Source organism: Eleutherodactylus coqui, chromosome 2 (genome assembly GCF_035609145.1).
Source record: "Eleutherodactylus coqui strain aEleCoq1 chromosome 2, aEleCoq1.hap1, whole genome shotgun sequence".
Classification (NCBI taxonomy): domain Eukaryota; kingdom Metazoa; phylum Chordata; class Amphibia; order Anura; family Eleutherodactylidae; genus Eleutherodactylus; species Eleutherodactylus coqui.
In genome coordinates this window covers 116,012,126-116,025,729 of record NC_089838.1, presented here as the reverse complement: position 1 = coordinate 116,025,729, position 13,604 = coordinate 116,012,126, and the positions used below count along the sequence as shown (strand labels likewise).

The 13,604-nt window shown below is 42.2% G+C and overlaps 1 protein-coding gene across 10 annotated transcripts in view; it reads right to left on the bottom strand.

Annotated features, from left to right (window-relative positions):
* Positions 1-6,949: 6,949 nt before the first annotated feature.
* Positions 6,950-13,604, bottom strand: part of MYBPC1 (myosin binding protein C1) — a 116,226-nt gene continuing 109,571 nt past the window's right edge. For 9 of the 10 annotated variants that reach the window (XM_066591401.1, XM_066591409.1, XM_066591410.1 and 6 more), the window contains 4 exons: positions 12,659-12,845; positions 11,897-11,940; positions 10,497-10,536; positions 6,950-7,500 (listed from right to left, as the gene is read on the bottom strand). In XM_066591401.1, coding sequence (XP_066447498.1) covers positions 10,516-10,536; positions 11,897-11,940; positions 12,659-12,845 — 252 coding nt within the window. In that variant the 3' untranslated portion in view covers positions 6,950-7,500; positions 10,497-10,515. The remainder of the gene's footprint in view (positions 7,501-10,496; positions 10,537-11,896; positions 11,941-12,658; positions 12,846-13,604) is intronic. The other variant, XM_066591406.1, reaches the window with a different exon arrangement.

Below are 13,604 nucleotides of genomic sequence, written 5' to 3'. Positions count from 1 at the left end.
GTGTATTATAATTTTTTTCAGGTGCACAGTGTAGATTTTTTTTTTTTCTGGGGATACAGTGTATTATAATTAATAACAGCGGAAACGCTGTATTATAATTTCAGAGGGCACAGTAATTAGCACTATTTTCAGGTGACACAGTGTGTTGCGCAATTATTTTCAGAGGTGCCAAAAACATCTGGGTCACAAACCCAGGGAAGAATTAGCTGGAAAAGTCATGAAGGTCTGGAGCAGATGGAGAAGAAAAGGAACAAGCCCAAAAGATGTTAGCTTTGGGAAACTTAATCTCATTGTGCAGTCTGCCTCTGACTGCATCACATCAGTACTGCGTTCACATATAAGGGCTGCAACATTCTTATTTGGGAAATGACAACTCTGAGTTGCCAACAAAGCTTTAGCATACTTAGTTCACCAAAGCATTATTGGCATCCCAAGTATACAACACGACTTGACCGCGTTGTCCTTCATTCTCTCTCATTTTCTCTCTTTTGTGTTCTCTCGGTCTGTCCTTAGTTTGTGTTCTCTCTCTCTCTTGTTTTCTCTCTCTTGCTGTAGGTAATTATCCACACCCAAAACCAAGTCCTCAAAATTGCCACTGACATTTTTCTATGACCTGTAGCTGAAGAATCACCCTGAGAAAGGCTTTCACAGGTTGACGTTCCTGGGCACTATGCCTGGTATGCAGTGAATAGGCTGCTGTGCTCACACAAGTGCTACAGCCTCTTCAAAAGGCCTTCAAGCGCAGCTTCTGGGAGTTTATACAACACCACTTTATTAATCAAAGCGCCTGTTCTAGGGCACTTTCACCCATCTGCCCTCAAAATGGATCTGCTCATCTGAGATCATCTACTGCTGTGAGCTTTGCTTTGTCTAAGTGTTATTGCAGATAAAATAAAGCGTTATATAGCACCTAATGATTTAATTGAATTCTGGTGGTCTTTAACTGTTTATGGGGTACTATTCAGGGCATTCCCAGTATTATCCTTAAACAGGGCAGTACATAGGGTGGACAGCATAGGGGTCTGCCTGGAGAGCTTGCTGGATACATTCATACGGTACTATTGATGGTCGTAGAGAAATGTGGATGTCAGGACGCAGCTTTATTATTTGAATGTAAATACGATGATGAGTACAACATGGTATGCTTGTAGAGTTACTCTTCATATACAAAGAGCTTCTAGGCTGACCACATAGATTTAACATATTATGGGCTCACTCACATGGGCATATGTCGCGTGCGTAAAGTACGCAGTATACAGCAAATACTCATGTATCATGTAGAATTGCTGTGTATGCTAAATTCCTATTGCCTATATTGGGCAATATTACTTGCGTAATACGCACCAAAATAGGATGTGGTGCCTATTATTTTTACCGCATGTAATAGTCGTATTGAAAACCCCCCAGTGTGAGTGGCCCAATAGAACTCAACGGGCTTGTAGCACTACTATATTTCATTACATGCATGAAATATACTTGCGTAATATGCTGGTGACATACACCCGTGTAAGGGATCCCTTAAGCAGTGACAGAATACATTCAATCAAACATTCAGCTAAAATGTATCATAAGTATATGAGACAAATTTGTAGTGGCCCAGAGTTAACAGGGCCCCTCCATAAGTATGAATGCATTTGTCTTGTGCCTATGTGTTGTTAGTGTCTTCTATGTTGCATGAATTTGATGTGTATTGCATCTCTGCAGCACTGAATGGGTTAACATTAGAGATGAGCGAACGTACTCGGATAGGCACTACTCGTCCGAGTAATGTGCCTTATCCGAGTACCGCTGTGCTCGTGCTTAAAGATTCGGGACGCGCTGCGGAGCGGGGAGCTGCAGGGGAGAGCGGGGAGGAACGGAGGGGAGATCTTTCTCTCCTTCTCTCCCGGCCGCTCTGCCCCGCTCCCCGCTCCGACTCACCTGTCAGCAGCGGAGCGCCCCGAATCTTTGAGCACGAGTACAGCGGTACTCGGATAAGGCACATTACTCGGACGAGTAGTGCCTATCCGAGTACGTTCGCTCATCTCTAGTTAACATCTGGGTTAAGTCTGGAAAATGTATCTTGCTGTGTGTCATGTGATCATGTTTTATATATGTGTATGCAAGGATGCTAGAGTGAGCAGTTGATTCCAGTCTAAGGGAGTCTTAGAGAGTCTAAATTTGGAGTCTAAGCCAAAGTGCTGCAAGAAGATCTGCAAGAGAGACTTCTAGTAAGTGGGAGAACCTGTGTTTTGTCTTGCGAGAAGCCCCAGGATGAAAGAGGCTGAGCGATTGCCTTGTGTGTGCACTGGGCCCAATTAACCCAGGCCTTCCTGCTGTTGACCTGGAGGACTGAGAGACTGAGAGGAGCCGCCGCGCAGCGCTGAGTGCTACTTCTAAAAAGTGAGTGTTGACCGATAGAGAGCTGGAGAGAGGGAAGAAGAGTGGCCAGGAACAGAACCCCGCAAATAACGGACTGCAGACTTGTCTGTCATCCTGTGATTCCTCCCTATCGCACCACTAATTGTACTTGCACCAGTGTCCTGATGGCCTATGTAAATTGTTTTGGACTGTTAACCATTTGACAAGTAAACGAGCACTGCCAACTGTTCCCGGCTTTGTTGTGAAACGTTTCCCTGTGTGTGTGGACTACTTATTTCAACCATCTTAATTCACCGCAGAGAATGGAACAGTGGCGTCACGAGTGACAGGACTATAAGGTAAACCACATATTGGGTTACCCCGTGAAACTCCCTAAGTGGTCACTTGGACAGGTCCCATGCTACCCCCAGAAGAGGAGATGGTAGAGCCCCGTAACAAGCCTGCAATCTACCCCACTATCTCCCAGGAGAGGAGTTGCCACCAGTGGTGAGCAACTTGATCTTTCTTTCCAGACCAGTGTGAGCACTTCCCCAGGCAAGATGTCTACAAAAGAGTTTTTTTCTGGAGTGCATGCTGGATATCCTCCATCCAGACCCCGATTCTACTGGGGTGATGAGCCAGAGCTCCAAGGACTTGTCGTACCCCCACCTGTATCTTCACCTCCAGAGGAGTCTTCAAGATGGGACCCTGATTTGCCTGAGGGTGCCCCATCTACTTCTCCTGCTTCTTCTACCACTCTTACAAGGGAGCATCTGCGAAGACTACAGCGATACCGTGTTGGGGATGGTTTAGTGGAGAACCGGTACCCCCCCATAGATTCTGGTCCACCGCTGCAATGAGGAAGTCAAAAGTCTTCTGCCTGTGCACCTGTTGCCTTTCCTCCGGGAATATGGACATTCAAATTTCAACTTTATAATTGGTGATGACCATAGATACTGTGTTCCAGGACCACCTTACTTTGCCCCGGCTGAAATACCTACTAACCGCTTGCCTGTGCCTGAAGGAACCTGGCAGCGTTATGCTTCCCCAGCGGACTGGCTGGCCAATTTATGGAAACCTCTTTCTTTGCCTCAAATATTGATGGAGGAGAACATTGAAAGACCAGCTGGTGTTTTGTCATCATGGCGGCAGTCGGACATTGACTGTTTTGAGCTGGCAGCAGACCCAGAGGACAGCGAAGACTCTGCAGCGAAGGAGTGTAGGAGTACTTTCTTATGCTCGTCCCTTGGAGTGGACTCTTGGAGCACCAACTCAACTTCTACAGGGTTAGCACCGAGTCCGAGGCAGAGGAGCCCTCTGTGTCTTACACTAAGGTAACTTGGAGCTAATGGACTCCCGTCGTTACCTTTTCTGAACTCTTTGCCAGAGACTTTGTCCTATTTTTCCCCCCGTTATGCCCAAAAAGACTGCAAAGCTAATATATCCTTTTGCATAATAAAAAAAAAGTGTTTTGCAGGTGTTATTTTTCCAAAAATATATTGTATTACTACTGCAAATGCTTAGTAATGTTATAATGTTCAATTAATGTGCAGGAGGTTAATGAAAGTCTCATAGTAAAGTTTGCCTGACTGTATGCAAATGCTAGGAGGTTAATCTGCATGTCTCCACTAATCCACTTAATGTGATCCAGTGCCAGTCTGTTATCTTGTCTGTCTCAAGACATACAGCCTCATCATCATTTTTCTAGTCAACTCGGTTGGGGGTATTAACTTTTAGCTACTGCCCTTCACATAGTTTTACAGAGGAAGTGATGGTCATTCCACTTGCCTCTTGTTCTTTAAACCTGCCAGTCACCCTCTTCTATTTTTTATCCAGGTACAGTGACGTATTCTCTTTTTCAGTCTTCTTTAATCTTCAGGGAGAAGAATTATGTAAGTGCCCTATAACAATGCTAGTGCATCTTGGATTCTGTCCAACCTAGCAGTATACTCCAGTGGTTATGGCCATACCCCTTTTCATACATGCTGTCATATATTGATGCTTTTCAAAGAAAGTGACGTCTTAGGTAGTCTGAGTACCCCGAGATGGGTAAGCTCTGAGTAGTAACCAGAGGGGGAGTAAGTGTTAAGGCACCCTCCATAACTGAGCAGTTGGTTCTCCACATGATTTTTGGGTAGCGCACTGAGAGTGACCAACTCCGGAGCTCAACTCTGGGGTCGGCTTGTTCTAAGTAGGAGAGACTGTATTGGGCCAGAGTTACCAGGGCCTCTCCACAAGTATGAATCCATTTGTCTTGTGCCTGTGTGTTGTCAGTGTCTTCTATGTTGCATGAATTTAATGTGTATTGCATCTCTGCAGCACTGAATGGGTTAACGTCTGGGTTATGTCTGGAAAATGTATCTTGTTGTGTGCTACGTGATCATGTTTTATATATATGTGTATGCAAGGATGCTAGAGTGAGCAGCTGATTCCAGTCTAAGGGAGTCTTAGAGAGTCTGAGTTTGGAGACTAAGAGTACTGCAAGAAGTTCTGCAAGAGAGACTTCTAGTAAGTGGGAGAACTTGTGTTTTGTCATGCAAAGAGCCCCAGGATGGAAGAGGCTGAGCGATCGCCTTGTGTGTGCCCTGAGCCCAATTCACCCAGACCTTCTTGCTGTTGTCCTGGAGGACTGAGAGACTGAGAGGAGCCACCGCACAGCGCTGAGTGCTACTTATAAAAAGTGAGTGTTGACCTGTAAAGAGCTGGAGACAGTAAAGAAAAGTGGCCAGGAACAGAACCCCGCAGATAACTTGGACTGTGGACTCGTCTATCATCCTGTGATTCCTCCCTGTCACACCACTAATTGTAATTGCACCAGTGTCCTGATGGCCTATTTAAATTGTTTTGGACTTTTAACCATTTGACAAGTAAACGAGCACTGCTGACCGTTCCCAGCTTTGCTTTGAAACGTTTTCCTGTGTGTGTGGACTACTTATTTCAGCCATCTGGATTAACTGCAGAGGATTGAACAGTGGCGTCACCAGTGACAGAACTTTAATGTAAGCCACGTATTGGGTTACCCCATGAAACTCCCCCAGTGGTAACTTGGACAGGTCCCGTGCTACCCCCAGCAGATGGTACAGCCCCGTGACAAGGTCGCAATCTAACACACTATCTTCTCGGCTGTGGGCCCGCTTCTCGGATGCTGCAAATTGGGCATTCAAGCTAAATGTTTAGCCCTATGGCCATTACTGTAGCAGGAAATGTGTTTTTCTTAAATTGTTCTTAAGCTGTTGATGTGTGCAGATTCATTAACTTTATATTAGAATTTCTAGAACTTTTTACATATAATCTAGACTTTGGAACATTGTTGTTTGTGGCTGAAATCTGCAGTTACACATATACCTAGTGTCTCTGTGTAAGGCTGATCCTGCTAAAGCCACATTCAAATGAATATTGTAGAGTTTAATTATTTGGTCTTTCCACTCATTTGGTTTCTTGGATAAAAAATAACATAAGGGAACTCCGTGTTAAATTTAAAGAGTACCTGTACTTTCAATTTAGAGTGCTCCTACTCTATCGGCCATTTTCAGGTCCTTCCAGCAACTGAAGGCAGCAACATATAAAGCTTATATAGCTGGAAAGTTAAAGCTGTAAAGAGCCAAAAATGTCCAACAGAGCAGGAGTGTTCCGAAGTAAAAGTTCAGGTACTCTTTAATGAACGTGACGTAAAATATCCTGGAGGATAACTATAGAAAATCATTGCCAACAATCCAGTAAGGTTTCTTCTCATTGCTTTTGGGGAACAAGGACTTATAAGCTATTGTTCCTCTGTTATCTGCCCGAAGGCTGAAGCATATTATGCATATTGTTCTGTTACTACATATGAAATGTAGCTATTATATACCAACTTTACCTTTTATTAACTTCCCATTTATAAATGTAGTTGACTAAATATATGTTTCTTGCTTTAACAAAAGTAGATACAGTCTGCTTTTCTATCTATCTAATCCACCTCTACGTAATAGTCTCTCATATAGTTGGCTGATGAGCCCAATTTGAGGCCCAAAGGCAATATGTAGCCCTTGATGCTATCTTGTGTAGCCTCCAACCATTTAGACACAAAAGTTTGCCTGTATGTAGCTGCTCACATATAGGTTCTGTGTCAGAAAGGAGTGGATACAGAGCTTAGGAGCAATGATGCACAAGTACTACTGGTGCACTGTGTAGCCATACTGGGTCCCAATGTACCAGGAGAATGGGGTTCCTTGACCCAAGGTTAGTACTCCAGCAATGAGTTTATGAGGTAGAGGTGGCTATCTATGCATACAGCTCTCTCCATTATAGTTTAAGAAAATTTTGTTATGCTAGCCCATTACCACAATATCAATAATCAACAATGGCGAGAGTCACACACATGATTGCTTATTGGAGAAGAAGGAGACCCCCATATTCCTGATGAGGGGAGTCCTGGAAATGGAACTAGACATTTACAGATGATAGTTTTGATATGCCATAAATGTCTCAGATGGTAAACACCCCTTGAAGATTTATTGTGGCCCTTGGGAGAGGCCCACTGTAATAAAGTGGCCTTCGGCCAGACAAGATTGTGCAATGCTGCTTTAAACCATTTCTGCTTGCATTAAAAAATAACAACACAAATCAAACATGTAAAAATGTTCTTATTTATTGTACATTCAATGAATTACACAATTTGTTTTTCAGCTTTCACCAATCACTTTAATAATCAGTCACAACAAGCATGTCAACTGTTGAATTAAATCTTGCAGTAATTTTGTCTTTTTGGAGAAAGAAAATAGTGATCTATCATTCTTGTAATCTAAGCAGTTCAGTTCATTGCAAACAAGACAAGTGTTGTGCTGCTCCAAGTAAGGATACCTATGATCCATACTAAGTCTTGAAGTAAAAAAGCCCCAAACCAAACTTTAAGCTCATCCCTCCCTAGACCAACCCATGCAATAATCCTATTTATATCTAACACAGAAAGACAGCAGACAGAAATTGACTAAACGTCTAGAGATGCGGCTTCAGGGTCAAACACGTTCACACTGATGTCCAGATTAATGCAGTAGAAAAGCAGCTGAATGTCTGGACTTGCTCATGCTCTCTCCTGATTACTTGCATCCAGCTCTCGCAAGTAAGAGTCAATGACAGACAGAGGCACACCTTGCATTAGAAGACGGAAAAATGTCACTCCACCTGCAAACCAGAGTATAGAAAGGTTTAATGTTTTCGCATCCTCCTGGAGATCTTGATATTTTCTCATGTTGGTGTGCTGCTCTGCTGAAGTGCATGACACCAAATACTGTAATCTTATCATAGATTACTTAATCTTAAGTGCTTTCTTAAATAGTTGTGTCTTAATGGGGGTTGTCTGGCTTCTTATCCTAAGGTCATCAGTTGAAAAGTCATCAGTAGTTGATGGACGTGAATCTGGATTTCGGGACCTCCGTCCATCAGCTGATCGACCAGCAGGCCAGATGTTGTCATCAGCGGTCAGCACAGAAAGTGGGAGCTTCACTAGATGTGATGTCCTAACCATAGTTCTGAGCAGGAAGTGAAGTAGCAGCATGGCGCTCCATTGACATCAATGGAAGTGAAGCGGCTTTCCCACTTCCTTTCTGATACTGATCACAATGTCTGGTCCGCTACACTGGACAGTGGAGATGGACGATCAGCTGATGGACAGGGGTCCTGAGTGGCAGATCCCCATCCATCAACTAATGATAACCTATCCTGAGGTCCCAGGTCAAAGAGGTCAATCATTTACTGTACTGTACTGTGAGACTTTACCTGTATTACCATTTTATTATACTTCATTCCACAACCAGGGTAAGCTTCCTTTTCTTGTCTCCATGTTCAAGAAACTTTTTTTTTTATTAGTAAGAAAAAACAAAGTACAGTATTTGGCAAACTGGGCTTAAAAAACAGGTATAGTAGTCTTATGCCTCTAGGTGGAAGATCTTTATAAAAAATCCTTGTCAATTACTTCATTATATCTGTTTCTGCAGAGCTTGGTGTCAACATGTATAACTGCTATTACAAAGACATAGCAGGCACCAACTTGATGAGCTGAGAGCTCTACACTATTAGTGTACCATGCACTTTGTCATCCACTTTGAATTTGTGGCACAATTATGATGGAGAATGCCACATCTCTAGCTCCGAAAATATATTTTCACCCATCTGTTTTTGGAATAGCAAATCTGGCTACTTATGCATCTCTGGTGAATACTTAAAGGAATTGTCTGGCTGAAAAGTAACTTTTTAAAATGAGATCTAAATGATTTAAAACAATAAAACAAGTGGTGCTTACCCTCCACACGATCCAGCACTTCAGCCCCAAGAGTCTCCCTGTTTCGGTTGACAGCAGAAGTCAGGTGGCCGCTGCCTACCAATCAGAGGCCACATCTTATTATGGCCTTGTCAGGGCACTATACAGGGCCATAATAGAAGTATAGTTAGGCTGCTTTCACATCTGTGGCAAGGATTCCATTTTCAAGCTCCATTCGGGGAGTAGGAAAGGTCAATCCCCTGGCTGAATGGGTCTGTTTTATGACAGACCGAACAGCGCTGAATGGATGGATAGGTGATAAAAGTGTATTCTGGTACAACCCCTTTAACCCTTTCCAATCCAATTTTGAATTCAGGGTTTCCTAAAAGGCTTTCTCTTTTTTCTGTTATACAACGGTGCCATCTGCTGGCTAAAGCCAGTGTGTGTGCGCCAGAGAGGCTCCGACAGCGAAGTGGTTGGCAATAGATGGTAAGAATACCCTGTTGGACGTCTTCTGACATTAGAGCTGTACTAGCTTCAAGCAGAATGTAGGAAGCAGTCAGACAGTGAATTGGAAAGGGTTAAGGATCGAGGTGCATGCTCAAGCTGTTCTCTAGTGGAAATCAGTGATGAAAATCCCAAACAGGTCCGATGCAACAGAATGGGATCACGTCTGGCATCAGTTCGAGCTATGCTGTAAATCTGTGGGTGTGAAGTATAGCAGCACAGTCCTCTTCATTCAAACAATTGAGTTAAAGTGAATCCCTTGCTTTAAGTGAATCAGAACTGCACCTCTCTTCGCAAAAGCTCATTATAATCATCGCTGACAATAATGTATACTTTAACTCTTAAAAATGATTTCATTGGATCCCCGCAAACTAATACGTGTGCAATGTATGTTTTACGACTCAAAAGGAGTGTATCGCTGTATAAACTTCAGTATTGTATCTATAGCTGTGTCTTTGGATTACATGTTGGCAAACCGGTGATGCATTGCATGTAACATCACGTGGAGATTAATCTGTCATCATATCATGCGGATGAAACAGCTCTTACATACCTTACATGTTACATGTAGATGTATCAGCTGCCATGTACACATGATGATGTGAAGATTAATCTGCTACTGTAGATATGACATGTAGCTCCATTTGTCATCATGTCCATATCTCAGGCATAGTAGCTTAAAAGTCTCATCATCTACATATGTACATTGAGGTATACATATGAAGATGGAGTATTTTAGTTGACAAATAGAGAAATGAATTATAGAAGCAAGGCATGTGTCAATAGAATGCATGGTCTTCTTGGTCTTGTTCATAGCAATCAAACCTACAGCAAGGACATTCTGTAGAATAGGAATAATAGGATATGAGGAGTCTGGGATCTTGTATTTGGCCACAAGTTTGGCTCTGAAATATAGGGATATTGGGTCAATAGACCATTTATTTCTGTTTGATTGCAAACATTTTAACTGTGGAGGGAAAATGCAGAATGACAAGTTGTCCAGTCTCCACAGAGGAAAAAAAAGAAGTGGTTTAAAGCAGTGTTCCCCAACTCCAGTCCGCATAGACCCAACAGGTCATGTTTTCAGGATTTCCTCAGTGTTACACAGGTGATATAATTATTGTCGGTGCCTCAGACATTGCCACAGATGTTCTTACTATAGGATATCCTGAAAACATGACCTGTTGGTGGTCCCTGAGGACTGGAGTTGGGGAACACTGGTTTAAAGTATATAGACCCTCGTGATTGAGAAAACCAGTTCTTGATAAAATGCTGGATCATATGTTTTAACAGTGAAACAAGAACAGCGTGTTAGTTCATGATGCAAACTACTGTTAGACATGGAAGAGACAGTCAGCGATGATCTGCCTGGAAAGACATAAGCTTCATATGACACGACCATATGAAAGCTTACCTTAGGTGACAATACACATTCAATAATCCTTATTGTGCAACTAAGGGAGAGAGAAAGAGAAGTAATGAACATTTAGAAGCTAAGAAAGAACATAGTGATTACTGAATGGATCAGGCTGTGATGTCATGAGAGCTTAGTAAGTGTGGTCAAAGCATATGAAAGATGGAACCCAACAATATCTCATAAACGAATTAATAACTTATCATATTAATACACACAGATTGTTCAAAAGAAGGCACCAGACCAGGTTAACCATTCTGGAAAAGGTGAGCATAATTATATATATAATTATATATCTATCCATCTATCTATAGAGACACACACATCACACCTAATATATAAATATATATCATACAAATAATATATATGTATATTTTAAATATATAGTTGATAGATGGATATATTACATCCTTTTCCAAATTAGGGTTCATTTGCAAAGTGGAAATTTAGAAGCAAACTAGTTTAGATAACCAGGGACTTGCCCCAACTTTCTAACTTAGGCTGCATTCCCACGAACGTATATCGGCTCGTTTTTCACGCCGAGCCGATATACGTCATTCTCCTCTGCAGGGGGGGGGGGCATGGAAGAGCCAGGAGCAGGAACTGAGCTCCCGCCCACTCTCTGCCTCCTCTCCGCCCCTCTGCACTATTTGCAATGAAAGGAGGTGGGGCAGGGCGGGGCTAAGTTCTGAGAATTAGCCCCGCCCCTGTTCCGCTTCTCCCCATTGCAAATAGTGCAGAGGGGCGGAAAGGGGGCAGAGAGGGGGCGGGAGCTCAGTTCCTGCTCCTGGCTCTTCCATCCTCCCCCCCCCCCCCCCTGCAGATGAGGATGACATATATCGGCTCGGCGTGAAAACCGAGCCGATATACGTTCGTGGGAATGCAGCCTTAGATTGTTGGTCAAAATGATTAATGGCATCTAGAAAAAAAGGTTTGTGAATGTATCCCTGTTATCTTCCAAGATTCAGATACTGTACAATGTAGATGAGTCATTTAATATGATCAGTATTAAAAAATGGGACACTATGGGCCTCATGTAAGGAAAGCCATGGTGCCCATAGTAGCCAAGCAGAGTTTAGATTGAGGTCTAGACTGGACTCGTATTGGATTGCTATGAGCCTGTGATCCAGTCTTGATACATGAGCTCCATCATGTATCATGTATAACGTTAACTGAAGCATTTTTTTAATCAATAATTCATATTTGCTATTAAGAATCATACTGAATGTTATTGAAACTGTTCATGGTAAAATGATATATGGGCATGTTTTACCATGAAGCAAGATTTGCAATCTGGCCTCAGATTGCAAATACCAGTTTTGCATGCAAGGTATGGCGTAACGTGAGCAGAGATTATTTCATTGTGAGGTATCGCTGAATGTAGTATTTGTGTGGTAAACCTGCTTCTGTTTCCATAAGCCGAATGGTTCTCCGCCTATTGACCCTGTAGAATTAGAACATTTAATATGATATATATGGAATCGTTTCAGTAGCTTCTGGCTAACATGTCATTTTCTATAGGGTTAATTTATGTCATCTGGAACACTCCATTTCACTCTTACAAGGAAATGCTAGTGCACTGGCCAAGGAATTAGCAGAAATCTGTTTGTCGTTCTATTACATGTATAGACGAGGGTTGATCTTCTAAAATGGGTTTTGTAGTTTTCCTTTTTTTAGGTTCTGTTCACACTTCCATTCTTTTCTATCAGGTTTCTGCTGCTGTTTTTAGAATAGCACAGCTTGTTGTACAGGGACTACTCATTAGTAAGGCTGAGTTCACATATATTAGTTGTATCTGGCCAATTGTTCTATGTCTCAGCCGGACATAACTGATGACATTTTTGTGTACTGTTCTGCCATTTATAGCCTGAAATGGCCAAATAATGCCTGTTTTTTTATCCAAAATAGGTCCGGTGCAATAACTGATGTGGTGAATGCCAAAAATATTCCTATAGAAAAGAATGGGATCGGGTCTGGCAGCAGTTTTCCTCTGGAATTTCACTACCAAGCTGATGGGATAAGATGTGAGATAAGTAGATAACACTGTGAGCCATAGAATACAGCACTACAGAATATGGTGGCCCTAAATAATCTGAATGCTACTATAGAGTAATTCTGGTGGAACTTGAATAATGTGAATAAATGTACATGAGACATCTTACCTTTCACTTCAAGCTTGCATTCAACCTCAGCCTCACCAAGATCATTGACTGCCTTGCAAGTGTATGTCCCACCATCATATGGGCTTGGCTTACGTATCTCCAGTGTGCATACACTTTGGTTGCTAAACATTCTGTATCGGGGATCATTCATTATAACCACTTTATTTTTCATCCAGGTAATTTTAGGCTGCAAGTAATAAATGAGATGAATTGAAAGAATATGACATCTTTCATCCGTGTATCTACGCATAAGCCATACATGCTTCCTTCCTATTTACTTTGAAAGAATCGCCATGTAGGCTGTGTGTCCAACGTATATTTCAAATATGATGTGGAAAAAGTCCAGTGGACACTGGACTAAACTTTTTAAAGGGTTTGTCCAGTTGTAGACTATTGATGGCCTATATTTAGGATAGGTCCTCAAGAGTAGATTAGCAGGGGTCCATCTCTCAGCACCCCCACAATCAGCTATTAGCTGACTTGGTACATTCATGCACTGAGCTGATTTCTACAGGAAGCAGACAGCAACGTTCCTACTACAGTGGACAGGTTTGGTATTACAGGTAAAGTTTCCGTTAAAGTCAATCGAAACTTTGCCAGCGATACCAATCCTGGCCATTGCAGTAGAAATGGAGCTGTCTGCTTCCTGCAGAATTAAGCTCTGTGTATGAATGCACCAGCCCAGCAAACACCTGTTAGACAGGGGTCCTGAGAGACTAACTACTATATATCCTAAGAATAGTTTACAACTGGACAATCCTTTTAACAAGCCTTTATCAACAGAAGGTTCATTTAAAGCTTTTGGCTTCAATGGTGTAAAACTGTTTCACAACATATCTATAGTCTAAATCTTAATAGAGTCAGTAAACCTAAAGGACGAGCGCATTTCATGAGAAAAATGAAAGTGAAGTATGGGCATAAGATGCATGATGTGATACTATAATTA